This window comes from Ostrinia furnacalis, unplaced genomic scaffold (assembly GCF_004193835.3).
Source record: "Ostrinia furnacalis isolate ACB-3 unplaced genomic scaffold, ASM419383v2 OfSCF0415, whole genome shotgun sequence".
NCBI classification, from domain to species: domain Eukaryota; kingdom Metazoa; phylum Arthropoda; class Insecta; order Lepidoptera; family Crambidae; genus Ostrinia; species Ostrinia furnacalis.
In genome coordinates, this window is record NW_021130654.1 from 42,717 (window position 1) to 70,700 (window position 27,984).

A 27,984-nucleotide genomic window follows, 5' to 3' on the forward strand; every position below is an offset into this window, starting at 1 on the left:
TACGATTTGTGCTTCGATCAATAAGCAAAAAAATGAATGAGTGAACGAGGAATTACATCACTATCAAAAAAAAAAATACTCTTCACTCAATTTTGACGTTTCATCATTATTAAAGTTCATTCATTCATTCGTGTCAGTTCAGTAATCTGTGGTGACGTTTTTATTTGCTGTGTGAAGCGTTTTCATAAAATATTCTCTCGTTTTGAATCAAAATCAGTGTTAAATGGGTTGGTAAAACAGACGGTCGTCTAGTAAGTTACAATGTCCGACTCCGAGGGCAGTAATTTTTCGGGTAACGCGTCGGACGCGGGCAGTGTAGTGTCGAATCGGTCCCGCAGAAGTGCCGCGTCGAATCGTTCCGCGCGTTCGCGTTCCAGCTCGCGGTCGCCGTCGCAGGGCAGCCGCAGCCGGAGCCCGTCCAGGAGCCCCTCGCGCTCCAGGTCCCGTTCCCGGTCGCGCTCGAAGTCCCGGTCGCGGTCTAGGTGAGTGTAACATAACCTTGTAAGTTACCTATATTTTGTGCAAACGTTTGATAACAATCCTCCTTGTTCCCACAGGAGCCGCTCAGCTGGCTCCGATGCCAGCCGCAACAGAGATGACGAGGCTAAAGAAGCATCTGGTGACGAAGATGTAGAGGTAATGTTTCATATTAATTTTACTTGGTAAATTTTGTTGTGTTGCTTGATATTTAAAGAAAGTATGTGAAACTTGTTATTTATTATGATGTTGTTTGCCAAAAGATGATGCAATGTCACGTGACTATGTGTAAATTAGCTATTAACAAATGTATAAATATTGTAAGGCCAGCTGCGTTAACTTTCCGTGTTTTCTAGGATGAGCAAGAGCCGGAGGGAGAAGACTTGGTGGACTCGGAAGAGTATGATGAAGACGAAGACGAGGAGAGACGTAGAAAGAAGCGTAAGAAGGACAGTCGCTACGGAGGGTTCATTATTGATGAGGCTGAGGTATGATATTGGCAGTTGAATGCGTATTTTTAGAAACACCATCATCCTACATCACAGCATTATGTTTGATCTTGTCATAAAGCTATGTATGTTTTTAGACCACAAATTCTATTTAAAATGTTGAGGTTATTAGTTTTTTGATGACCAATCAATGTCTGAAACAGGAACTTGGCTTGAAAATGCGCTTTCCGTGTGTCTAGATTTATGACAAATATTACACAATATTTACAAGATGGCAAAAATAATTAGGTCATTTTGTTAAACCACAAGTTGTTATTCAGAATGGAACTATGTCAAAAGCACATTTATTATGCAATCTGGTATACAGTTATTTCAATAAACTACATGTGTTTTTTCTGTACAGATCTTGGTTTATTTGATGGTAATGAAACCAAACTGATGTTTCCAGGTGGATGATGAAGTTGATGAAGATGACGAGTGGGAGGAAGGTGCCCAAGAAATGGGTATCGTTGGCAATGAGGTCGATGAAATTGGACCCACGGCTAGAGAAATTGAAGGTAGGCGAAGAGGCACAAACCTTTGGGACTCACAGAAAGAAGAGGAAATTGAGGAATACCTTAGAAATAAGTATGCAGATGAATCAGCTGCACTCAGGCACTTTGGGGAAGGTGGCGAGGAGATGTCCGATGAGATCACTCAACAGACCCTCCTGCCAGGCATCAAAGACCCCAACCTGTGGATGGTCAAATGTCGCATAGGTGAAGAAAAAGCAACTGTGTTGTTGCTTATGAGAAAATTCATAGCATATCAGAGTTCCGAGGAGCCATTCCAAATCAAGTCAGTGGTAGCACCAGAAGGTGTAAAAGGCTACATCTACATCGAGGCATACAAGCAGACCCATGTGAAAGCGATCATAAACAATGTGGGCACACTGAGGATGGGTATTTGGAAGCAGGACATGGTTCCGATTAAGGAAATGACTGATGTGCTGAGAGTGGTCAAGGAGCAGTCAGGTCTGAAGCCCAAACAGTGGGTTAGATTGAAGAGGGGTCTGTACAAAGATGATATTGCTCAAGTGGACTATGTAGATCTGGCTCAAAATCAGGTCCATCTGAAGTTGCTGCCTAGAATAGATTACACAAGACTGAGAGGAGCGCTGAGGACCGTTCAAAGCGAGAGCGAGGCGGCGAAGCGAAAGAAGAAGAGGCGTCCGGCCGCGAAGCCCTTCGACCCGGAGGCGATCCGCGCGATCGGCGGGGAAGTAACGTCCGATGGTGACTTCCTAATATTCGAGGGCAACAGATACTCCCGGAAAGGGTTTTTGTACAAGAACTTTACGATGTCGGCGATTCTGGCGGAGGGCGTAAAGCCAACTCTAACCGAGTTAGAAAGGTTTGAGGAGCAGCCGGAGGGTATAGATATCGAGCTGGCGGCACCAGCTAAAGACGATCCGACGAGCCTGCATTCGTTTTCTATGGGGGACAACGTGGAGGTGTGCTCGGGCGACCTGGCCAACCTGCAGGCGCGTATCATTGCCATCGACGGCTCCATGATCACCGTGATGCCGAAACACGACGCGCTCAAGGACCCGCTCGTGTTCAAGCCCAATGAGCTGAGGAAGTACTTCAAGCAGGGCGACCATGTCAAGGTATGTTCTAATGCATTCTAAATTAACTGATTTGCTGACAAATATCCTGGCACAAATATCTTGAGTAAAAAGAAAAAAAATATTTGGCAAATTTTAGTCATTACTGGCCAATTATATGTTTTTAAAATTTATCAGCAGAATCGGGAAATATTGCGCAATGGCAATGGCGCAACGCAATATTAATTTGCTAGTGGTATGTGTGGAATATTGTAAGAGACGGCTAATGATGAAATATGGCCATCAAACGTCTCTTACTCATCTGGTATGCAAAACTGCTAAATTGAAAGCGTCCTTATTGTCGAATTTGACAAAATACTGTTACCGCGGTATTCGATATTTATCACTGCGCGCATTGTAGGCCTACAGATGGTGATGATGATGTTTTAGGTGCTGGCGGGTCGCTACGAAGGCGACACGGGTCTCATCGTGCGGGTAGAAGCTCACCGCGTGGTCTTAGTGTCGGACCTGACGATGCACGAGCTCGAGGTGCTCCCGCGCGACCTGCAGCTGTGCTCCGACATGGCCACAGGCGTGGACTCGCTCGGACAGTTCCAGTGGGGAGACATGGTGCAACTGGACCCGCAGACTGTGGGCGTTATTGTGAGATTGGAGAAGGAGAACTTCCACGTGCTCGGTATGCAGGGCAAGGTACACACCCTTTATTTTTCATAACAAATCTTTTTATTCAGTACTTAGGCCCTTTCCACTACATCGGGACAACATATTCACTTCCTATTTATGACATGCTTATTCATTTGATTACCACAATTTGAGAAAACGTCATATTAGTAATTTGTACATTTAATGATACTGGTCCAAATGTAGAATCCTGTGGCACTTCTAAAAGATTAAAGAAGAGAATTAATGATACTGGTCTAAATGTAGAACCTTGTGGCACTTCTAAAAGATTAAAGAAGAGAATTAATGATACTGGTCTAAATGTAGAACCCTGTGGCACTCCTAAAAGATTAAAGAAGATAAATGTAGGTCAGATATTATTTGGTGGACGGACAGCACTTCAGACTATATTATAGTTTCGTTGAAATATTGAACCTATTAATACAAGTTCTCTAGATATGCCACAGTATTTACCTCGCTTCATGCCATCGCCTATACTCATAACCAAAGTAATATCTATACTCCTTTTTTCGACAGGTCATAGAATGTAAACCGCAAGCTTTACAGAAGCGTCGCGAGAACCGCTTCACGATGGCCCTCGACTCGGAAGAGAACACGATACAGAAGCGCGACGTCGTCAAAGTGATAGACGGCCCGCACGCCGGCCGCAACGGAGAAATCAAGCACCTGTACAGAAACTTCGCGTTTCTGCAGTCGAGAATGTACCTAGACAATGGGGGTATATTCGTGTGCAAGACGAGGCATTTGCAACTCGCTGGGGGGAATAGGAACGCGAATGCTTCGAATCCTACTATGGGATTCATGTCTCCGAGGATACATTCGCCGATGCATCCTTCGGGGCGCGGCGGGGGCACGCCGAGAGGGGAGCGCGGCAGGGGAGGGGGCAGAGGCGGCGCTACACGTGACCGGGAACTTATTGGACAAACGATCAAGATCACCGGAGGACCCTACAAGGTTTTTATATCGTTTCACTGTGGACTCGCGTCGATTTTACCGAGTTTACGTTCTACAAAGCTTAGTTAAAATGTTCAAATTTTTTCCGACTATTCAACCAGGCGTTTTTGGATGCGTATGGATGTATGCTACATTAGAGGCAACTTAGTTAGGTCATTTCTAGATTGGCAATACCTGATTGACCGGTATGCTCTACATTGAATGTGTCTCTTATGTTGTACCTTTCTTATGGTTAGGCCAAACTAACGCATGCAGCCTGCGTGCGCAATGGCGATTAGATTTGTAGTCATCAACGCATTCTGTCATTGGTCGCGGCGATCTATGCGCAGTGATCGCCATCGCACGCGTTGGTTTGGCCGAAGCTTTATAGGTTAACTTACTTTCATGATCACCAGGGCAATATAGGCATAGTGAAAGACACGAGAAACTTAGTCGGTTGCTAGTTTAAAAACAAAGGACTGCGGCGCGAGAGTCTGCGTTGCGGTTACCGGGCCCAGCTTTCATACACGTAGAGATTAACTTCCCCCTTTATCACCAGGGTAACGTGGGCACAGTAAAAAGACACGATTGTCTTAGTCGCTCGCTAGTTTAAGAACAAAAGACTGCGGCGTGAGACGAGACGCTCTCCTGTTGCGCTGATCTTTCGAGTTTAACATATCCCAAGGACTGCGACGCGAGAGTTACGTTGTGATCGATACCTTCATAGAGTTTTAACCTATCCCATCGCCAGGGAAACGTGGGCGTGGTCAAAGACGTGACAGTCTTAGTCGCTCGCTAATTTAAAAACAAAAGACTGCGGCACATGCGACTTTGCAGTCACCACCTTCTTAGAGTTTAATCTATCCCATCTCCAGGGCAACGCGGCAGTCTCAGTCGCTCGCTAGTTTATTTATTTATTTATTTATATTAGGAAGACCAGGGTTTACATAATTGATTATTTTACAGTTAATAACACCTGATAACCACTTATAGGTCCCCACAGATAGAATTGTGGTGGATATTTAAAGAAATTATAAAAACAGATAGAATTTATATGATACACGATACACCTAATGTTGTATTAAAGAGATAGTAATTTAACCATATTAGATTTCCCGTTACCTCATATCTATATATATAAAAGAAAGTCGTGTTAGTTACTTCGCTTATAACTCAAGAACGGCTGAACCGATTTAGCTGAAAATTGTCAGGGAGGTAGTTTATAGCCAGGAGAAGGACATAGGATACTTTTTATCCCGTTCGAAATAAAAAAAAAGTCTGCTTATTTATTGCCATTAGGGCGGAACAAAGTTCGCCGGGTCAGCTAGTTTATAATAAACAACATGATAAAAAAAAATCTACATGATAGGCTTGAAAAAACGCTCGCTCAGCAGCCGCCTAAGCGCTGGTATGCTAGTATAGAATAAATCAATATCTAGTTCCTTACTCAGTCTGTTAAAAACAAAGGACTGCCGTGATTCCGCTGATCCTTTATAGAGTTTAACCTCATCGCCAGGGCAACGTGGGCATCGTCAAAGACGCCACAGGGTCCACAGCCCGCGTGGAGCTGCACTCCACGTGTCAGACGATATCCGTGGACCGCGGGCACATCGCGCAGGCGGGCGCGGCGGGCGCGGCCGGCTCCACCAGCTTCCGAACGCCGTCCGGCCGCACGCCGGCGCCGGGCTCCGGCGCTATGACGCCTACGTACAGGGATACTGGTAAGCTTTGTTCCATTAGGGATGTTTCCTGGGTCAAAAAGCAAGAGTTTTAATTAGTCCGTCAGTTAACTTATAAAAAAATACTCACTAGCCTTTTACCAGAGTAAATACAAATGAGTAGGTCATCATCATAGAAACGCACCGAGCGCGGTATGTATGCGAGCGCGCCAATATACGTATGCGGCGCGCACGCACACACTGACAAGATTCGGCTCCCCGCTAATCCGCGCTCACATACAAACCGCGCTCGGGGCGTTTCTATGAAGATGACCTACTCATTTGTATTTACTCTGCTTTTACGCTCCACTTCGCACTAGGGGGAAGTCGAAACTAAACTTTGAACTCCTATGTTCTTCTGATTAATTTCGTTGCGGGTCCAATGATTATGACAGTTTAACTTTCCCTCCGAGACAAACTTGACTTTCACTGGTTGGGTTTTTGTTGGCGATCGAGCTGTTGATCCTTGCTACATAGTAGTTGCATTGGCTAAAACGATTGCGCATCGCATTCTCTCGGTTAAGCCTTCATTTCACAGTTTGTTTTGTACGAACAAAATTACTGTTGAACGAGTGTACACGATTATCCTGTTTTGGCTAAGGATTGCGAATGGGAACAGCTTATTTTGTTCTCACAGTTTTCATAAAAAACAAACTACCATTAAAATGGGATCTCCAACTTAGCTTCAGTCGCTGGTTTTCAACAAGCAATGAGGTAACCTTTAGAGCCCTCGATCGTTACGTTTAATTTATGTTTGTGTATAGCGAATACTCGCATAAAATATGTTAGGTCGAATCAAGTATACTATAAATGTGTTTCTAATACCACTTTACCATCTCCAGGTGCAAAAACTCCGATGCACGGATCGCAGACTCCAATCTACGACGCGGGCGGTCGCACGCCTCACTACGGAGCCGCGACGCCTTCGCACGAAGGCTCGCGCACACCGGCTCACGGCGCCTGGGACCCCGCCGCCGCCAACACGCCCGCGCGACCAGACTTCGACTACGGGCTCGACGACGGCTCGCCCGGGCCCGCCTACGAGCCGCCCGCCAGCTACTCGCAGGTAAAGAGGAACGGGACGGGTTACCCCACTGTAGAAATTGGCCGCCTATACATAACAGGGTCGATGAAGCACCTGATGTCGTGCCCTGAGTGCCCGAGCAACTGCACTCTACGCCACTCTTGTGGCGGAGTTTTGGACTGACTGTGTAGGTTGTTTGTTGTCGACACGAAAAGAAGAAAAAGGGCCGATGGAGCAGCAAGGTTTTGGAGTGGCGGCCGCGTACCGGAAAATGTAAAAAATGTATCCACAAGGTGGACCGACGACATCATTAAGGTAGCAGGAAGGCGCTGGACGCAGGCAGCAGCAATGGACGTCCTATGGCTGAAAAGACGATAATGATGACGCAACAGGGAAGATATGCAAGAGATTTCATGCCTACCCTGCGGGGACTGAGAATCCGGGCAAAACATTAAAAAAAATCTGATTTCCTCCTGCGCCAAAATGTCTTAGCTACCTCCTAGCCCAGATGCTGAATACGTTTATTGGTACAATACCCACAGCTTTGCTCCGTTCCCGGACCACAATTTAGCACTGCTCTTTATCTATTTGGCAGGATATTATTGTAAACTAATACTTTATTGTAAATATGTATAATATGTATGTATTTAATAAAAAAAAGAGTAGATAAGTTATACTACTTATTACCGTTAAGCTAGCACCCATAACACAAGCATTGAGTTGCTTACTTTGGGGCTAACTGGCGCTGTGTGAAATTGTCTAAAGATTTATTTATTTTTATTTTATTTATTTTTTATTTATTGCTCTTTCGCAGGCGGGCGGGCCGTTCACGCCGCAGACGCCGGGCACGATGTACGGCTCGGACCACACGTACAGCCCGTACCAGCCGTCGCCGGCCGGCTACCTGGGCACGCCCAGCCCGGCCGGCTACTCGCCGCGCTCGCCCTTCGAGCCCGGCGAGCCACATGCCGGCGAGTGGCACACCACCGAGGTCAGTGTTGCCAGGGATTGGGATTAAAATTGGACTGGGTTGCACAATATTACTTTCTATAATGGCGCAGCTACACCGAGACGAAGCGACGAAGCACGGTGAAATTAACTGAAGTGTGTGTTTACCCTATAATGTGTTGATCAGTTTTCTGCAGAGTGTAAATGCGTCATAACAAACGTCAAAAGTTTGTCAAACTCCATGCAAAAGCACCAGTTAAAATTAAGGTGATGCAACTCAGTCTCAATGTTCAGGAATTTTGATATGGTAATCAAATAGTCAAATGTAAAATAGTGTAAGAATATTTTACGTTTTGTTTGTGTATAAAGTGCAGGGAAACGCTTACCGAATGTTTGGTCGCGTTACGGCCTATGCTAAAACGCGTCTGCATTTTAAAATAGTATGAGCAGCGTAGTGTGATAATAACGTATGTGACGTGTCTCCATACGCACGGCGGGAGGCAGGTGTGCATTAATGCACGCGGCGGATGTCCGCGGAGCGCAAGCCCGCGTCGGACGTCTGGAGCGGGTATCCGCTACTTATCCTCGCAAGTTTTAGCGTGGGCCTTAAACTTCGCACGATATATCGCTTTACAACTCACAAGTCCGTGGTGTACTTGTTTCTAACCCTGTTACGTCCCAGGTGGAGGTGCGGGTGCGCGCGCACGAGGACGCGGCGCTGGCGGGGCAGGCGGGCGTGGTGCGCGGGCTGTCGGCCGGCATGTGCGCCGTGTACCTGCCGCGCGAGGACCGCGTCGTCAACGTGCTCGCCGACCTGCTCGAGCCCTGCGTGCCGCAGAGCGGCGACCGCGTCAAGGTACAACCATCTTCTTCTTGTCGTGTCGACAACAAACCTACAGTAGCGGCGTAAGGGGGGGGCGGTGGGGGCGGTCCGCCCCGGGTGCCAAGCATCAGGGGGTGACAAAAGTCGCGCAATTAGTTCTCACTGACGCATCTGCATGGCAAGGACGGTCGTGATTTCATGACAGGGGGGGTGCCATTCTGGGATGCCTTAGGCTATAATTTATATTANAGTCAAAATCCGGATTTTTTTATAGCCTCAAAATCCGGATTTTTCAGATATTTTCGAATTTCGAATAATCCGGATTGCAATCTCTAGTTTACACATACAATGTCACTATTTTGTTGCAATTTCTTACAAAACTTGCGCGCAAAAAGCAAATCTATTATGTATCTGTAAAATCATCAAACTTCTAACGCTCGTAACTCAGTTCAGATTGAGTTTAGAGGTATACATGTCATAGTAAGTTTGGTTTATTACACTATTTTGTAATCAAAAAACAAGGTTTGGTCGATGGCCGCGCGAAAAAAAAGGCGCCAATTTCCGGCATTGTCTTTTACGTTGTTTGTAACCCTGCCACGTCCCAGGTGGAGGTGCGGGTGCGCGCGCACGAGGACGCGGCGCTGGCGGGGCAGGCGGGCGTGGTGCGCGGGCTGTCGGCCGGCATGTGCGCCGTGTACCTGCCGCGCGAGGACCGCGTCGTCAACGTGCTCGCCGACCTGCTCGAGCCCTGCGTGCCGCAGAGCGGCGACCGCGTCAAGGTACGCCACAACACACGTCACATGCGACACCTGCCGCGCGAGGACCGCGTCGTCAACGTGCTCGCCGACCTGCTCGAGCCCTGCGTGCCGCAGAGCGGCGACCGCGTCAAGGTACGACCATCTTCTTCTTGTCGTGTCGACAACAAACCTACACAGTGTCAGCCCAAAACTCCGCCACAACAGTGGCGTTGTCAGTAGCACTCATCGAATCCTCCTGAGTGCGGTTGCTTGGGCACTCAGGGCATGACATCAGGTGCCTCATCGACTGGGGAACAAAACCGCACCTGCACTCCATGTTCGAGCCATCCAAGAATCCCCACCTGGCCAGATTGTCCTTACCACGGCCAACCTGCGTCCGAAGTCTATTTAAAGACTTCCAGGTAAGCCAGGGTACAATCATAACAGAGTCACACGGCTACCAGCTACATTTGGACACTAGTCTGCTCCGTGAGCACGTAGAATCCCGTCCAATGACCCCAAGCTACCCATCCTTATCGCTCGCGCGTAATTATATTGCTGTCGCGACTGTGCGACGGGCGCCCGCAGTGTGCGCAGAGTGTGCGAGCGCAACAGCAACATAATTACGCGCGAACGATAAAGATGGGTAGCCTGGGGTCATTGAACAAAATTCTATGTGCTCAGAGACCAGGCTTTAGACACCTATAGGCCTAAGATGCGCGATACGCGAGGCGCGTCAAGGTACGCCACAACACACGTCACAAGCAACACCTGCCGCGCGAGGACCGCGTCGTCAACGTGCTCGCCGACCTGCTCGAGCCCTGCGTGCCGCAGAGCGGCGACCGCGTCAAGGTACGCACACATATCGTAGTCGCAGCAGGCGTTATAGGACTACCAGCTACATTATTAAGACACAGTACGGAGTACATGTCTATACACACTTGGCCACAGCCACGGCCCTAGACAACTATCGCATGTCACGTGGTCACGACCCGCAACTATTATACGGGGTGTTAGGTAAATGGGTATAGGAGCCGACACTAGCCCATGTTAACATGGTCATATAAATGGTATAGTGAAGTCAGAAAATTGATATCTTCATTTTAATTATTTACATTTTCATACAAATCGGAATTTATAAAATTTATTTTGTGTGAAAATTAAAAAAATTAAAATAATGATATCAAATTTCTGACTTCACCATACCATTTATATGACCATGTTACATGGGCTAGTGTCGGCTCATATACCCATTTACCTAACACCCTGTATAGGACAAGCAGCTATATTAGGACACAGTACATGACTACACACACTTGGCCACAGCCACGGCCCTAGTAGACAACACTCGCATGTCACGTGGTCCCCGCACGCAACCATAGTAGAGTGACGTCACATCCACGCTCTGGTACGGAGGCGTGGAGAGAGTCGCATTCCAGCGAGGTGCGCACTGCGCAGTTAGCTAGTTGCACAGTAGGACACAGTCTATGTCTATACACACACTCAACATGCGTTACAAGATTACCAGCTACATTGCGATAGTTACGGTCATAGGTCAACCACGGTTACAAACATGCAACTGCACCAAACGATATGGTTACCAGCTATATTTATATTATCTGCGAGCACTGACAATCTGGCTCAAGATATTTACTGATGCCTGCAAGCTATATCAAGCAGATCATATGGTATTTGACACCAGTCGATTGACTTCTTATGAACTGTCAAAACACGATCTTCTCGTTGATTGACGTCACTAATTTCACCAAATCTACTGACAAACTTTTTAATAATTTTAGGCATGTATTTAAATGATCTTTTTAAATTAGCAAAAACGGCAATTAAAAAAATCTAAATGGTCATCTATTTTAATGATTGATCCTCTTTCTTTGAGACATNTTGACGAAGCGTTTGTATGAAGACTATCCATCTAGGTTTTATTAATCTAAGATTGTACCACATTATCTCGGTGAATAAATAATCTTTGAATCTTTGAACATAGGCCTCCCCCAATGATTTCCATGTTGATCGATCGGTAGCGACCAGCGTCAAGCGCTGCTATCTTTATGATGTCGTCGGTTCACCTTGTGGGTGGTGTTAGTAGAGTTTTCCGGTACGCAGATTTAACTGGATCAGATTCTTATACCTAATTATCTTATTTGTTTGAATGGGTGACTGAATTGAATGTGTGGTCACCAATTTTAGAGCACTTGTGTACACTTTGACATAATTGCGGTTTAATTGCCTTAAGATTATTATTTTTAAAACCTGAGATACCTTCTAGGGCGCTCTGGCAGGCCTACACTCTACACTCTATAATAGTTTAAGCCCTAAGCGAACGATTTATAAAATAGTTTTTCTACTTTTTGTTCACATGCATGGTGGAGAGATCCACAACCTGTACGAGTATACTTATTATGTTTTTCTTGATTCCAGCTCAGACATAAAAGAGATAGCCAAACGCCTCTACAAGAAGGAGGTGCTGATCACAGAAGAGGTCCGTGAGCAATTGGAACAGTGTCTGGATACCCTCAAGAAGAGGATCGAGCACGAGGGCCCGACTGGCAAGCGGTTCTACATCTACAAGACCTTGCAGACCCATGTCCTGCCACTCACCAATGTGGCTTTTGATAAAACTGGCAATAGGTATATTAGCAGAGTATTACCAATATTAATAGGTGGTAGATAGAGTAGATACTTACCCACAAGAAGAGGATCGAGCACGAGGCCTGACTGGCAAGCGATTCTATATCTACAAGACGCTTCAGACCCATATCCTGCCTCTCACTAACGCGGCCTTTGATAAACAGGCAACAGGGAATTTAATAACAATAACAATGTCAGTTCCCTCAAGAAGGAGATCGGGCGGGGCACATAGCTCGTAGAGCTGATGGCCGTTGAGGCAGAAAAGTTCTCGAGTGACGACCACGGGCCGGAAAACGTAGTGGCAGGCCCCCACTAGGTGGACCGACGATCTGGTGAAGGTCGCTGGATGAACCTGGATGCGGGCGGTGCTGGACCGGTCGTTATGGAAATCCTTGGGGGAGGCCTTTGTCCAGTAGTGGACGTCATTTAGCTACGAATTCAGGAACGAACGAAGGAATTACTTAATAGTAAGGTTGTGTTCACAGATGTTTGTCGGGAAGTTACGACAGGACATGCAAGGTCTGGGATGTGGACACCGGCAAGGAACTGAAGACCTTGGCTGGCCACCAGAACGTGGTGTACTCTGTTGCCTTTAACTTTCCCACCTGGTAAGAGTTTGTTTTTTCTTCACAAGAAAATAACATTTAAACTGCACAGTTAGAATGAAGTCTCGTCATTGAACATAAAATAATAATCTAACTAATTGATTTTGGATAACCAAAAAATTTTTCAGTGGAACATTATCGCAAAAACAACATGACAGAATATCTACAAAACAACAGTTTATGTACTTAACGTCAATCACGTTTAAATGTATTACGAGGTTTTCCAGTGCGATTCGTAGTCGATAAGTAGTACTTACACACCAGTAGACCTTGGCAATTTTCTAAATGACATCATAAAAAATCCTCTTCTTCTGAAAAAATTGGTATTGAAATGTTTTACAAAATGCATTTTATTTTGCAACTAGACATTATAGTTTCTTTCTCACTAGGGGGGCAGTTCGCTGTAAATATTAATCATCTACTTAATTTGTTATTAAAATTGCGAAAGACATTTGACGCAGGCTACAAAAATTCACAAAGTTTAAATATTAAACTGAACAGAGACCCAACATTGGATACTAATTGAAAACAATGGTTTTGAGTCATCTTCATTGTTTTTGTAAGGCGACGCGTCAGTATTGTCTGACATTACAAAGCTTTTGTATTCAGTTATTAGAAAAAATAATATTTTACAAATGCACAAAAGTAATTACCAACCTAAACCAAAACTAGCTTGCAGTTTCAGTATCTTCTGTAAGATGATGGATTTTATCACTTACCTTACTTATCAAATCATCACCAGCACCATCATTCTTCACTCCTTTCATCACCAGCGACCGCGTCATCACCGGTTCGTTCGACAAGTCGGCCCGCGTATGGGACCCGTCCACGGGAGAGTGCCTGGCCACTCTATGGGGCCACCGCGGCGAGGTGGTGGCGGCCCAGTTCAGCGCCAAGGGAGACTTCGCAGCCACTGGCTCAATGGACCATACGGCCAAGCTGTATGATGTTAGAACAGGTGAGATTGGACTATGCCATGGATATACTGGTTAAGAAGAAAAAAGGTGGTTGGAATACGATCAAAAAAGTGGTCTATTCCACTTTGATCACCTAGGTGATCTTATCCATGGGTGATCAAAGAACACCAAAGTGTTGCTCATAGTCCACTATGATCACCTGGGTGATCAAGTGGAATAGACCAAAAACGTTTGAGTTTTATCACACCACGGGCACGGTTGGTATTAAAAGTCCCTTCTACTCATATCTCTGGGTCTGGAATCAGAATTGTTGTTAGGCTTAGAAGTTATCTACCCATAGAGTACAAAAATCATAAAATAAAAAATAATAATTTCAAAAACGTCCTTATTTTGTTGTAGGGGCTGAAATTCACAACTACACTGGTCATACGGCGGAGGTGATCGCGTTGCAGTTTGACCCCAACGAAGGCCAACGCCTCATCACAGGCTCCTTCGATGGCACCATCTCAATGTGGGACACCAGGGTCAAGGAGTAAGTAGTCATCAAAAATATCCTTTTTGTTTAACTCAAACAATATCAAAGAAAATAGAATCTCTTGCATTACTATGTGCGCAATGTTTCATACTGAAGAAATTTTGCTATAATACTTTTACTAGGCGGTGTTGTTGATTCCTGGGAAATTAATATTTGGTTAAATAAAAAACTTTGGTTTCACCAGCGTTATGACAAAAAGAACCATAACTAGACATAAATCATCTTGGAGTGTCGCATCGGGAGGAAGAAGGACTTGCGTGACACAAATTGTTCAGTCTTTATAAAAAACAACGATTTGAGCAGGAAATTTTCATTCAACTAATATGACGATGACGCTATGCTCGGAGTCACTGAGACAGACGAATGTAGGCGTCCACCTACTTCAATCAGAATAAAGACCTCCAGACTGCATTTTGGGTGCATTTGCATAAATTCGTATTTAAATGCATAGACACAAGTTGTTTCTTGTTAGTTAAGCATGTAGCTGTTCTTACGCCTCATCTTGAATATTTCCATTGAACATGAATGATGCAGATTGTAATTGGATTCATACAAAATTACACCAATTTGTAGTAAACGGCACATAACATGTTGCACCAAAATGCCTGTAGAATGCTGTATGTAGATAATGTAACATTTTCTATCGATTAATCGAAATAAGATAAGTTACACTGACACGACAGTACTACCGCGTTCGGAAGTAATTTCATACAAAAAACAAAAAGTATTAAAGCCTGGTTTCCACCAAGGCAAAGCGGAGTGAAGACGAAAGGTTGCTTTGAATAACCAATCAGATTTCCTGGTTTCCTGAATAAAGAAATCTGGCTCTCCATTCCACCTGGGTGGGGAAGCCGGGCCTAACTATCGGATTCTAAAACGTCTTAACTAATGCTACTAATTGACTGTGGTTTTCCAGCCGTGTATCAGTGCTGCAAGGCCATGACGGCGAGATCTCGAGCGTGCAGTTTAACTGGGACAGCTCGCTTGTAGGCTCGGCGTCCCTGGACGGCAGCGCCAAGCTGTGGGACGCGCGCAGCACCGCCTGCCTGGCCACTGTGGCGGGACACACAGATGAGGTCGGTGCCTGGTATCAACACTAGTCCTGTCAATAAACTTAGTGTTGACTAGACTTTAGATGCTGTAGATCCTGGCTACAAAGGTGTTGCTACGATGGGAACGAGAGGTGGGACTAGTCCCGTAGGCTAAAGATTCTTGTAGATCTCATTTATATGCACAGTGCACACTCAATAGGTGTTAAGTTTAAAATAGTTGCTGAAAACTTCAGACCATGATAATATAAGAAGATTTCACGTAACTGGAGGACTTCACCAATGATACACGGACTCCTGAAGTAATCTACCTCAAGTCAAGTTATGACAGCTTAAACATTAAGTAGGATATTTCTATTCTTTGGAATATCTAAATATATTTGAGCGATCGCCAAAGCTCCACGGTCGGTTCGAGAAGTCTGCCATTGGAATACCAGCCCTTATTTATTTTTACTTAATCATCCTTAATGTTCTCGTGACCAGGTCCTCGACATCTGCTTCGACTGGGCCGGGCAGAGGATGGCCACGTCTTCCAGCGACTGCTCGGCGCGCATCTACGACGTGCGCTCCGACTTCAAGGAGCTCGCCGTCATGAAGGGCCATAGGGAGGAGGTGTCCAAGGTCAGACTATATTTTGGACGTCGTCGTCTCGTTCTTATCGCATTGTCCAGTTTGTCCTACTGGAAAATGGAACGAAATGACGTTCCTGCAGTAGAAGAGCAGCGCAACGAGAGGGTGGTACAATCAGGCCAGGATTTTAGCCAAACCACTTGTGACGTACTCGTATTTCTGTGCGTACTAAAATTTATTTAAAATAGGTACTTTTCATCCGATAAACATAATTATGGTGCAGGTCGCTTCTAATTCATATGTTCTACTATGTTTTCTGCCTGAAATTAAAACAAATTAGGTACGTATGACTTAGATAAGATTGATAACTGACTTAACTGCCACTTACTTGCTCTGTTCCATTCAGGTGTGCTTCAGCCCGGCTGGAGGTTGCCTGCTGACGGCGTCTGCCGACCGCTCCGCCAGGGTCTGGAATACCAACACGGGCAACTGTATACAGGTACTTAATAGTTTTTAAATTTAATCTGTACCAGCCTTGAGTTGCATCTGTCTATATCAGCCTTTAGGGAGTTCGCCTTCGAATGGCAAACGAAGAGGAGGCCTATCCTCTGCAACCCTCCACCGACTTCTGTCCCTGGCCACTTGCATCCAGTTTACTCCAGGCTGCTGCCGGATGTCGTCTGTCCACCGTTTAGGCGGTCTTCCCCTGCCGCGGGTGTTGTTTCGGGGTCTTCGCTCCCGGGTCTTTCTGGCCCAGCGATCTTGGGATAAGAGTTGCATATCAAACTAAATTATAAATAACTTGAAAAAATCCAACTGCCTAAGGCGGGAATCGAACCCATGGCCTCAATAGTTTGTTGTCATATTCATTAGTATGGCGAACAAATTCATTCATTCAGTACCTATATTATTTTTTGCATTAAAAAGATAAGCATGTAAAACCTCAATAAATCATGCAAAATACTAATCAAATTCCTTGTTTTAATTAGCTTAATATTATGTAGATATTGCAAGTAAATTATTCAACACAATATTATTTGCATAGTAATTAGTCACTGACTCATTTCAACTTTGTTACAGCGAATGTAATGATTCACTACGCGACACCGTTTCGTGGATCCGATACAGTTTTCTTTCATTTCCCAATTACCTACTAATTCCATTTCACAAAGAACATCTGTATTTATTATTTTACTTGTGTTTTCTTTGTTCATCATCGTTTGAATCATTTCGTCTTCGAGTATTTGTGTTTTGGCGCGACTTTTTTCTTTAATTTTTTTCGTCATTGATATATTGACTCAGCGACTTCCTTTACGCGGATTGCTAGAATGCCAATGAGGGCTATCGTTTTTATACTTAACAGTTGGCACCCCTGGCGATTGACAGGACATGTGACATTACTCTACAGTGGCGCCATCTTGATGAGTGCAATTGCGATAGTCCTCCTACCACTTTAGCGCTCACCAGTTGGTGCCACTGTCTTCGCTACTAGCAAGTGACAGGACCTTATTCTACAGTGGCGCTAACTGGTGAGCGCTAAAACGATAGCCCTCATTGTATGCACGCGCATAGGCCAAGATCATAGACAATGTAGCCTAGCATTCCGCGTAGTGCAGTCTCAACTCTCAACCTCATTTTAAAACATTCCTAGCAAAGAAAGCGACCTCTGGTGGACTGAAGGATTCTCCTCATTTTATTAGGGTTTTTTCATGAAGATCTAATCATGCATTTGCCTCTAGTTTAGTGGAGACTAAATGACCATCATCTGAAGATGATATTTTCAGGACCTAATGATGATTTCTTTGTAGGTTCTCTCTGGTCACCAAGGGGAGATCTTCTCGTGTGCCTACTCGTACGCTGGAGACGCCATCATCACAGCCTCCAAAGACAACACCTGCAGGATCTGGAGATGATTCGACTGGTGGCTGTAGGCGCAGCCACTGGGACTTCTTACAACTTTCTATTTTATTATTCTTTTGGAGATCTGGTAACTGAGAATTTTCCTGCAATAATGTAGCAATGTTTTACATGAGGAACGAATATGTTTTAAACTTTATTTGAGAAACACATGAAAAAAAAGGAAAAATGTGTAATGAAATTAAAAATAATGCGGAAAGAGAATCACGAAGTAATCATTTCAATCTTATTTTTTGTAAGTCTGAAAACTTGATACACTTTTCTTGCATAGTTTTTTCACGTAGATAGCTTACGTAGCTTTCTCATACGATACATAAATTAGGTATACTAGTATAATATTTAGCTAGCTCTTTCCCTTAGTATTGTTAGTCGAAGAAAACTTATGTCGCGGTAGCTAAATCCATTTACTAAAATGAAAGTTGAAAGGTAACACCGCGGATCACACACCGCGTAAAATTGGAACAGTCTTATCTTTGAAGTCTTATCGATCTTAGCTTTTATATTATATCAATGTTTCGAAACTAATGTATACCGACTTATCGCATTAACAAACAACAATAATTTTACTTACTTACTGCAAAGATAAGTAACTTTCTGAATGAGTTCCCAATAAACTTACTTATTGGAATCATGAATAATGTACACCTAAAATAATTCATTGTATTTCTATAGTTTATGTATTACAAGTTATGTAATTAAATTATTTCTAAAGAATAAAGAAGCACTACGATATTTAATGTTGTTGATCAATAATTGACATGATAATAGAGTATACTAAAATGCACTGTTTCTCAATGCATTGTTTAGTGATAAAGAGGGTAATAAATCATTTTTTACGATGACATACTTTTTCATTAACTCCTTTTGAACAATTCACTTAAGTACTTACGTAGCCGTTTCTACCTAAGTAGGGAATTTAACGTCGCAGATTTGCTAAATATGCAGGGTGCTTCCATCATATTTAAAAACAATTTCACATTCACAAATAAACTTTCCAACTAGGGGAAGTCACAACAACAAGACGAGATAAAAAAATGATCTCTGACCCACAAAAACTGACTAAAGTGATTTATTGGCCATTTACTTCAATCACAAATGGCTGCCACTAAAATGTAACCAGATTATCTGTATTTTCTCAGCCGAGTAAATTGAGCGGCAATCGTCGACAATATCAACAAGTGTAAACAAAGAGTCATCGCTAACGGGAGCATCCTGCCGGGACGGGGGTCAAATGAGACCCGATAAGCCGCACACTCGCAGACACTAGTGTTGGAAGTGTTACATAATAGTGCAATGTGACGCTCGAGTTATTTGAGAAGTCTGACGCCCGTATTCACAAACGATGCTTGCTTAAGTGAAGCAGCAAATCGAACGCACAGCGTTGAATAGAGGTGTGTGTCACCCTTTGCGTCCACATGCACTGTGAGACCTCATAGTAATGTTTGTGAATACGGGCGTGAATCAGTTTGGCGCTGTCAATCGAGAAATCATCACACATTTGATCACGAACCATCGCTAGAAATGCATCCTTTCAAAACGAAACACGCTTTAATGGTGTTTATAATGAACCCTATGGCAGACGTAGAGCTACCGAAACCGTAGAGGTAACAATTAGAGAGGTTGTTACTATGGTTTTTATTTTCATAGTCCTTTTCAGAACACACCAAAGATGAAAATGGTGGGAAAATCCGTTTCTACGGATTACTTCTGTAATCCAGTAATTTTCATCTTAGATCTCGCTCTGAAAACACTGTTTAAAGTGTTGCTAACCCTTTGCAGAAGTGCCCTTTGTAAAACAAGTGCTACAATGTTACAGAAATAATTTTCCTCTAAACACTTATAAGGAATAATAATTTATAAATCAAAACAAATATTTAAGGAAAATAGGTACGTCAATTTAATGTTTTATCAAGTAAGTAACACTTCTGTTACGGAGCGTACGTAAACATTACATATGTGCACATTCCCGCTCAAATGGATGGTCAGCTCATTAGCACTGCGAACTCCTTGCAGAGCGGTTGTGTTCACAGTTACTAGTTAGTTAATACCAGTGATAATGATGCCAAAGTTATTAATTGTAACTCTAGTTGTAGCGCTAGCGAAGTCAGAGTACAAGTATGAGACGAAATATTTTAAAGTGCCGTTGGACCACTTCGGCTACCAGAGAAGCGAGGAGTTCCAGATCAAGTATCTGGTGAATGACGATTACTGGAACACTAATAATGGACCTATATTCTTCTACACCGGGAATGAGGTAAGACAACGGTTCTTCTTCTTCTTTTACATGTGTTATTTAAAATTGTGCATAAAAATAGTAGCGTTTCATTTGCTCATTGCAATCCGTCTACAACATGGTCATAATGATAACTCATAGTCTTACATTGAAATCATCATCAGCTCAAAAGGAAGAAGTATCATGTGTACAATTGGCAAGACTTGTTATAGCATGGGTAGGTCTTAAGTAAGTAGGTAGAGTCAAAAGTTTGTAAAGTAACAGCAGCATTATTGACAATATTCTAATTCCGTGAATGCTTTCGATAAAAAATCTATTATGACTATGATATGGGTATTCCCAAGATTGTTACATTCGAAGCTGCTGGCTAATCTACTTATTACTAGTAGGTATTACGAAACTAATAGGGGTTAGGTCAAGGTCTCATTTTCTCAGATTAATAGCATTATCGCGTTTCGCAATACATCAAATTCCTCATTACTTATGATTACTCATTAATTTTATCTTCTACTAGTAATAATAATGTGTCTAAGTTCAAGTGAACTTTGTATGTTGAATCAAGTAGTGTACTTAACGTACTTAAGTATTGTGGTTCGCATTCTTGACATGTGATCTTAAATGGCTCAAATATCAGTAACTGCTATTAAAGTTAATTATTTATGTACCCATTGTATGTATTTACCTACTATTACATAAGTTACGCACTTTTATAAATATTTAAATAAAGAAGTTCGTCATTGCTTGATAACTTTAGCTGTGAACCATGTTATTTCGCGTTTTAATTGATAAAAAATTATCATTAATTTAGAAGATTTTCTCGTCAGTATATTTATAGAAAAGAACAGTTAAGAGTGAACTGATTAGAAAAGTTGAATGACCGAAATGTAATTGGTTATTGACCTCACAAAAAAAATATAGAGTTGCGAACTTTAATTTAGGTACTTTGAGCCAATTTCAAACCTCTGAAAAAAATGTTGAAGAAAGATTACAGTCAAGTGGGTGGAGGTCGATAAAGATTCTATTCTCTATGATTTTCATAAGTTTCCACGGCTTTCTTGGTTATTTAATGAAAATGTAGAGTTATTTTTAAGGTACATTACCTACATTCCTTTGACGATTTTGTGGTCATTAATGATGAGTCTAATAAAACAGTTGGCAATTTTAATCAATTCCCATCCTGAAATCTGAACAAAATGTTTCAGGGTCAAATCGAAGTATTCGCCCAACACACGGGCTTCATGTGGGAGATCGCGCAGGAGTTCAACGCGAAGATTGTATTTGCAGAACACAGGTTAGTTCTATTGTAGGAATCATACTACTTTTTGTATACCAAAAGAAAAGTAAAACATTTAAAAGGCTGCCTTTTCCTATAGTGGGTGACTTGACGCTCAGGTAGGGGGTGGAAATTGCAATTTTCCACTCACTCTCTCCTACTGGAACTACCTCATATTTTTCCATTTTAACTTTGAATCATTACAGATAGGTATTGAATTATCGCATAAAAGATTCCTATCCCGTAAGGAACATTTTAACAAAATACTATAATAGACTTAATTCTGTCAGTGTCTGAGATATGGGAGGGGCACGGAGGGGTGTCATTAACATAATATGACGTGATAGAGCATATAAATCTGAAGAAAATCTGAAGCATCGCTGAAATTTTGACATTTTTGACGTTACAAAAACATCCACAATCCCGTGCCGCTCCCATAGCTCCGGCATCGACTGAGTTAGATAAGTACTAGACCAGTAGTAATGAAACAGATCAAAAATGGACGCTTGCTTACTTTGAAACCTCGACAGCTGGCAATTGTTTCCCGAGCCTTTCAGCCACCTTCCTTCCAGTCATCATCCACACCTTGACTCAAACTTCCAGGTACTACGGCACGTCGATGCCGTTCGGCAACAAGTCTCTGGACAAGGAACACGTCGGCTACCTGACGTCTGCGCAGGCGCTGGCCGACTACGCCGACCTCCTCGACCATCTGCAAGACCACGCGGTCAAGCCCAAGTACCCGGTCATTGCTTTTGGAGGTATCAGAACAGTTTGAAATATTGCGGATTACCTGCAGCACTAAAGCTAAAGCTTCAAGCACACCAACGCGTGCAGATCGCCATCGCGCGGACTGTCATGGCGCATGGGTCGCGCGACCTGTCATTGGCCTATGATCGCTCCTGCAATGGCAATCTGCACGCGTTGGTGTGGTTAAAGCATTAGAACTGGGCCCCGATTACGGTAATTTTTAACGTCTCCAATCCAGACGCGCTTCATCGATTCTGCGATACGATTGGTCAAAAAAGCTGACGTACGCTGTTTTGATCATTACGCTGACCAATCGTATCGCAGAATCGATGAAGCGCGTCTGGATTGGAGACGTTAAACATTACCGTAATCGGGGCTCTGCTGTGTTGAACTACGATTATAACTCTGAGCTTCATGCACACCAGGTTTTTTTCAGGCACCATTGATGCTCGTTTTACGATCGCTTACACGGAGCACTCCATTTGCATGAAATTCACGTCGACTGTACCTTAAAAAAACGTACGCTATGCACGAGTATACCATTTCTTTTTGGCTATAATCATTTAAAAGCTGACGGCGCTAAGAACGTAAATAGTTAGTAAACCTAGAGTTATGAAGGTAAACGAGTATGAGATGTTTGGACCAAAAGTTAAGACTGGAAGAAAATGTCATCACATTAAGTTGACCTTTTGTACCATACATGTTGCGCTATCAAGTTTTAAATTATCTTGACATAAGCTGTCTGTTGCTGCACCAAAATGTTTAGCTCTACATTTTATTTAAAAAAATTGGCGATTAGTATTATACTTAAGCACCCTTCCTCTTGATTCAATCTACCTATTAAAAAACAGCATCAAAATCCGTTGCGTAGTTTTAAAGATCTAACCATACATACGCCCGTATTCACAAACATTACTACGAGGTCTCGCAGTGCGCGTGGATGCACAGGGTGACACACGAACCAATCACAGAGCTCTATTAAACACTGTGCGTTCGATTTGCTGCTTCACTTAAGCATGCATCGTTTGTGAATAGGGGCAATAGAGATAGACAGACAGGAAAGCGACTGTTTTATAAATGTAAGTAGTGATGATGCAATCCTCTCCAGGCTCGTACGGCGGCATGCTGGCTGCCTACTTCCGCATGAAGTACCCTCACCTGGTGTCGGGCGCCATCGCGGCGTCGGCGCCGGTGCACATGTATCCTGGCATGGCGCCCTGCGACGCCTACTTCCGCATCGTCACCTCCAGCTTCGCGCTCGAGGGGCAGAGCTGTAGGGACAATATCAAGCGCTCCTGGAAGGTCTTGAGGTAAGGACACGAGCTGGTTACCTTGGCTCATCCTCCAACCGCCTCTGTGGTCTAGTGGTAAGACCACTTGCTTCAGACGCAGAGGTCCCGGGTTCGATTCCCAGTGGGGGCTGATTTTTCTGTTCGATTTGGTTGGTGGTGGGGCTTGTTCTAAGTCCGCCTGCCTATCTACCACCTTCTTACCTAAGTCTGTCGTTGTTAACAATGTTAACAGCATTGTTGTGTTCCGGCAGTTAGAGGTAAGATAGCCAGTTCCTCCGTGGTTGAGGATTCCGGGTGAAGCTCGCTTCCACCTTCGGTCTGATCGTCACTTACCATCAGGTGAGATACAGGCCAAGAGATTCCTCGTTGTGGATAAAAAAAAGCTCGTATAATGCCATGCTGGCTGCGTACTTCCGCATGAAGTACCCTCACCTGGTGTCGGGCGCCATCGCGGCGTCGGCGCCGGTGCACATGTATCCTGGCATGGCGCCCTGCGACGCCTACTTCCGCATCGTCACCTCCAGCTTCGCGCTCGAGGGGCAGAGCTGTAGGGACAACATCAAGCGGTCCTGGAAGGTCTTGAGGTAAGGACACGAACTAGTTACCTTGCGTTCCTCTCCAGGCTCATACGGCGGCATGCTGGCCGTATACTCCGCATGCTGTAGGGACAATATCAAGCGGTCTTGGAAGGTCTTGAGGTAAGAGATTACATATGAACCATCTTAGGACTTCAACGTGCTAAGGCATAAGCAACAGACATGAGTGTTCATTACGCCTGGCAGTTGTGCATGCTAAATAATTATAGGCGTCAGGTGCGTTACGTAAGATTTTCTTGTTTTTAAAAAACATCATACACACATAATACGCTAAACGACTGATCATGGTACGTGCAATGAAGATCGCCTCGCCTCCAATGAAATAATGAGTGGATGTTGATGATGATGACTCCTGTAACTTAGGCGGAAGCGCCTGCCTGCACGCCTAAACTGACTCTAGTTGGCTTTTTTAGTATTCCTAAAGTACTAGCAAAGACTAGCTACATTAGGCTCGAATTAAGCTAATACAATAACCCTCCTTCTGGATTCCAAAAAACCCTCCTTCTGGCGCAGTCGGGTAAAAATACAATAATCCCGTTCCAGAAACTTCGCCACATCAGCCAACAACACCGCCTGGTTGAAATCCAAATGGAACCTCTGCGACCCCGTCAAGAACGCCACCGACGTGCAGCAGCTGGTAGACTTCCTACAGTCCATGTACGAGACGCTGGCCATGGTGAACTACCCGTTCGAGTCGGACTTCCTCGTGCCACTGCCCGCCTACCCAGTCAGGGTGGTGTGCCAGTACTTGAACGAGACATTCACTAATAACACGGTGCTGCTAGAGGTAAGATCGTCATACCGTTGCAGCCAAATGACGTTCACTGCTGGACAAGGCCTCCTCCAAGGATTTCCACTAAGACTGGTCTTGCGCTGCCCGCATCCAGGTTCTTCCCGCGACCTTCACTGGATCACCGGTTCACCTAGTGGGAGAACTGCTCACACTACGCCTTCCATATCCTTACCTATTTCTCATGAAAAACCCGTAACTAAGTATTTCTATTTCGAGATATTTTTCAAAGTAAAAATACATGAAGGTGCTTCACTTACATACTTACCGATTATAACTATCTGTAACTTTATGTTTTGACACGTCCTATTTTATTTCTACAGCAAATCGGAAAGGTGCTGGACACGTTCACCAACTACGACAAGAAATCAAAATGCGTGGACTACAAGAAAGGAAGCGACTACGGAAACTTGGACGCGTCCGGTTGGGATTATCAGGTATATGCCTGTCTCTACTTAGCTGTAAAATGACTCTATAATTTGGGAGCTTTATCTTTGATTTATCATCTTAATTAATCCGACAAGTTCATCTAAAAATCATCAACAAACGTCATGAAGTTTTCCAAAAAGTACTAAGTATCATAAAGTAGCTATCTTTCGTCCACCAGGCATGCACAGAGATGGTGATGCCAATGTGCACCAACGGGCAGTACGACATGTTCGAGGTTGAGCCGTGGAACTTCACGCGGTTCTCGGAGGACTGCCACGCCAAGTTCGGGGTCTACCCTCAGCCTGACGCCGCCAGGATCGCGTATGGCGGCGACAGACTCGCGGCCGCTTCTAACATCGTGTTTAGCAATGGGCTACTGGACCCATGGACTGCAGGTCTGTATTCCCCACCTTTTTGTTGATGAAAGTTCATATTTTTCAAAACATGTTAGGTACGTTTTCTAGTCGGGATTCAGAAACAATACAACATCTATCAACTCGTGGACGGTTGGACAGATTGGCACCCTGGAATAACATACAGGCTACTTTTTACCCAACTACCCAAAAAAGGAGGGTAATGTTATTAGTCTAATAAACTACGGATAGCCCGCGACGTTAGGACCATTTCAATGACAACAATCATTGTCAGTAGAGGCGCGCGCACGGGTGACTTTTTGTCACCGTGACAGTAGGTAATCTTTCTCTTTTACACTTTTGTAAACAGAAAAAGAGAGACTACATTTCGTTAGTAAATACAACTGCCGCGGTAACAAAAATCACCCACGCACCCATTGAGCGCACGCTCTTTAGCTTTAAGAAATTCGCCGAGCATTTCGAGCACCTAGTGTTTTATTATAAATGATGGTTAAACCTCTATTTCGTCTCAGGTGGTATCCTCAACACGGTAAGCGAGTCGGTGGAAGCCGTGGTGATCCTGAACGGGGCGCACCACCTCGACCTGATGCCGAGCCATCCCAGCGACCCGTCGACCGTCGTGTATGCGCGCGACTTCCACAAGCACAGGATCCATAAGTGGATCAGGCAGTTTAGGAAAATGAACTAGAGTTAGCTGTTTAGTTTTAGTTTAGATAAATAAATGAATAAGGATTTTTTATTTTTATGATTTTTTTGTTTTTAATCCCCTGTTTGACACCATGGCATGTAGAATTTGTAGGACAAGAATTACGGTATATTATTGTCTAATGCAGATATAATTTTAGTTACATCGTGTGCAGTTTCACAAACGGTATGGGCGTTCTAAATAAACGTTATTTCACTGTTGAAATACTTAACCGTCGTGATTTTTTTATCGACAACATCTCAGATGATGGAAAATGATGATCAGGCCGAAGGTGGAAGCAAGCTTCGCTTAGAATCGTCAACCACAAAAAGAACTATGTGCGTTCCCTTCGAGAGGCCACTGTGGAAAACGAAGGTTTCGTATACATAAATATTTAGCAGAACCTCTAAAACAAATGTAGCCAGAATGATAAATTTGTAGGTGTTGTAAGTTGGACGCTACAANTTTCTGACAATGTCCTTTATTGCTGTATTTACCAGGATACCTAGGAACTTTCCTATAAAGCTTAATCCTGAAGTTAATATCCTAAATTGACCCTGCTAGAATCGAACCTAGGGCCCACTCGCTCAAAGCTATTGGCGTGCCATGTTTTTTTTTTTTTTTCTTCTTTATGGCTCTCGCGGATTGCGTTTAGCCACGACGGGGTTCTTGATGTGGTTCTTGACAAAGATTGTTCTTGACTTTTGCGTTTGGTTTTTCGGACATTGCGTTTTGCNTCCGCCACAAGAGTGGCGTTGTCAGTAGCACTCATCGAATCCTCCTGAGTGCGGTTGCTTGGGCACTCAGGGCATGACATCAGGTGCCTCATCGACTGGGGAACAAAACCGCACCTGCACTCCATGTTCGAGCCATCCAAGAATCCCCACCTGGCCAGATTGTCCTTACTACGGCCAACCTGCGTCCGAAGTCTATTTAAAGACTTCCAGGTAAGCCAGGGTACAACCATAACAGAGAGAGCTACATTTGGACACTAGTCTGCTCCGTGAGCACGTAGAATCCCGTCCAATGACCCCAAGCTACCCATCCTTATCGCTCGCGCGTAATTATATTGCTGTCGCGACTGTGCGACGCGCGCCCGCAGTGAGTGTGCGAGCGCGACAGAAACATAATTACGTGCGAGCGACAAGGATGGGCAGCTTGGGGTCATTGGACGGGATTCTACGTGCTCACGGACCAGGCTTTACATGTGTACACACACGGCCTTAGACTACACTCGCATGTCACGTGGTCCCCGCACGCAACCATAGTAGAGTGACGTCACATCCACGCTCTGGTACGGAGGCGGGGAGGTGCGAGAGAGTCGCATTCCAGCGAGGTGCGCACTGCGCAGTTAGCTAGTTGCACAGTAGGACACCTGCAGTACAGTCTATGTCTATACACACGTTAAACATGCGTTACAGGATTACCAGCTACATTGCGATAGTTACGGTCATAGGTCAACCACGATTACAAACACGCAACTGCACCAAACGATATGTTTACCAGTTATATTTATATTGTCTCCGAGCACTGACAATCTGACTCAAGATATTTACTGATGCCTCCAAGCTATATCAAGCAGATCATATGGTATTTGACACCAGTCGATTGACTTCTTTTATGGTGAAATCAGAAGAAACACGATCTTCTGATTTCACCATAAAAGTAGATGACGTGACTAATTTCACCAAATCAACTGACAAACTTTAAACATTTTAAAGCAACCAAAACTAATAGAGTGTCTTCATCGCAGGTGATAGCAGGCGAGGACCGCGAGGCAGTGGGGCAGCTGATCTCGATCGAGAACCAGGAAGGCGTGGTGAAGTTCGGCACCGACGACATCAAGATCATGCAGCTTCGTCACCTCTGCAAGATGAGCTCGGCCTAACGCGCGCCTCGCCTCAAGCAGGACGAGCCTCCGCAGGTT

The 27,984-nt window shown here is 44.2% G+C and overlaps 2 protein-coding genes across 2 annotated transcripts; both read left to right on the forward strand.

Annotated features, from left to right (window-relative positions):
- The first annotated feature begins 82 nt into the window (after positions 1 to 82).
- On the forward strand, positions 83 to 27,984 carry Spt5 (Transcription elongation factor subunit Spt5). The gene is made up of 13 exons (XM_028320140.1): positions 83 to 482; positions 558 to 636; positions 834 to 965; positions 1,375 to 2,574; positions 2,962 to 3,222; positions 3,730 to 4,167; positions 5,663 to 5,867; positions 6,707 to 6,930; positions 7,703 to 7,879; positions 8,519 to 8,692; positions 9,439 to 9,549; positions 10,138 to 10,248; positions 27,811 to 27,984. Exons 1-13 carry the CDS (start codon positions 262 to 264, stop codon positions 27,943 to 27,945), a joined length of 3,468 nt encoding a protein of 1,155 aa, XP_028175941.1. The 5' UTR covers positions 83 to 261; the 3' UTR covers positions 27,946 to 27,984.
- On the forward strand, positions 19,608 to 26,117 carry LOC114364138 (lysosomal Pro-X carboxypeptidase). The gene is made up of 8 exons (XM_028320154.1): positions 19,608 to 19,889; positions 21,071 to 21,159; positions 21,745 to 21,902; positions 23,000 to 23,201; positions 24,323 to 24,566; positions 24,893 to 25,006; positions 25,177 to 25,393; positions 25,885 to 26,117. The coding sequence occupies exons 1-8, from the start codon at positions 19,692 to 19,694 to the stop codon at positions 26,058 to 26,060; spliced, it is 1,398 nt and encodes a 465-aa protein (XP_028175955.1). The 5' UTR covers positions 19,608 to 19,691; the 3' UTR covers positions 26,061 to 26,117.

Bases quoted from the DNA above. Each gene is read 5' to 3' on its own strand.
- Spt5 (XM_028320140.1), top strand. From the start codon at position 262: ATGTCCGACTCCGAGGGCAGTAATTTTTCGGGTAACGCGTCGGACGCG. The intron at 7,880-8,518 runs GTCAGTGTTGCC...GTTACGTCCCAG, and splicing joins GCGAGTGGCACACCACCGAG to GTGGAGGTGCGGGTGCGCGC. The intron at 9,550-10,137 runs GTACGACCATCT...AGGCGCGTCAAG, and splicing joins AGAGCGGCGACCGCGTCAAG to GTACGCCACAACACACGTCA.
- LOC114364138 (XM_028320154.1), top strand. From the start codon at position 19,692: ATGATGCCAAAGTTATTAATTGTAACTCTAGTTGTAGCGCTAGCGAAG. The intron at 21,160-21,744 runs GTTAGTTCTATT...TCAAACTTCCAG, and splicing joins ATTGTATTTGCAGAACACAG to GTACTACGGCACGTCGATGC. The intron at 25,394-25,884 runs GTCTGTATTCCC...ATTTCGTCTCAG, and splicing joins ACTGGACCCATGGACTGCAG to GTGGTATCCTCAACACGGTA.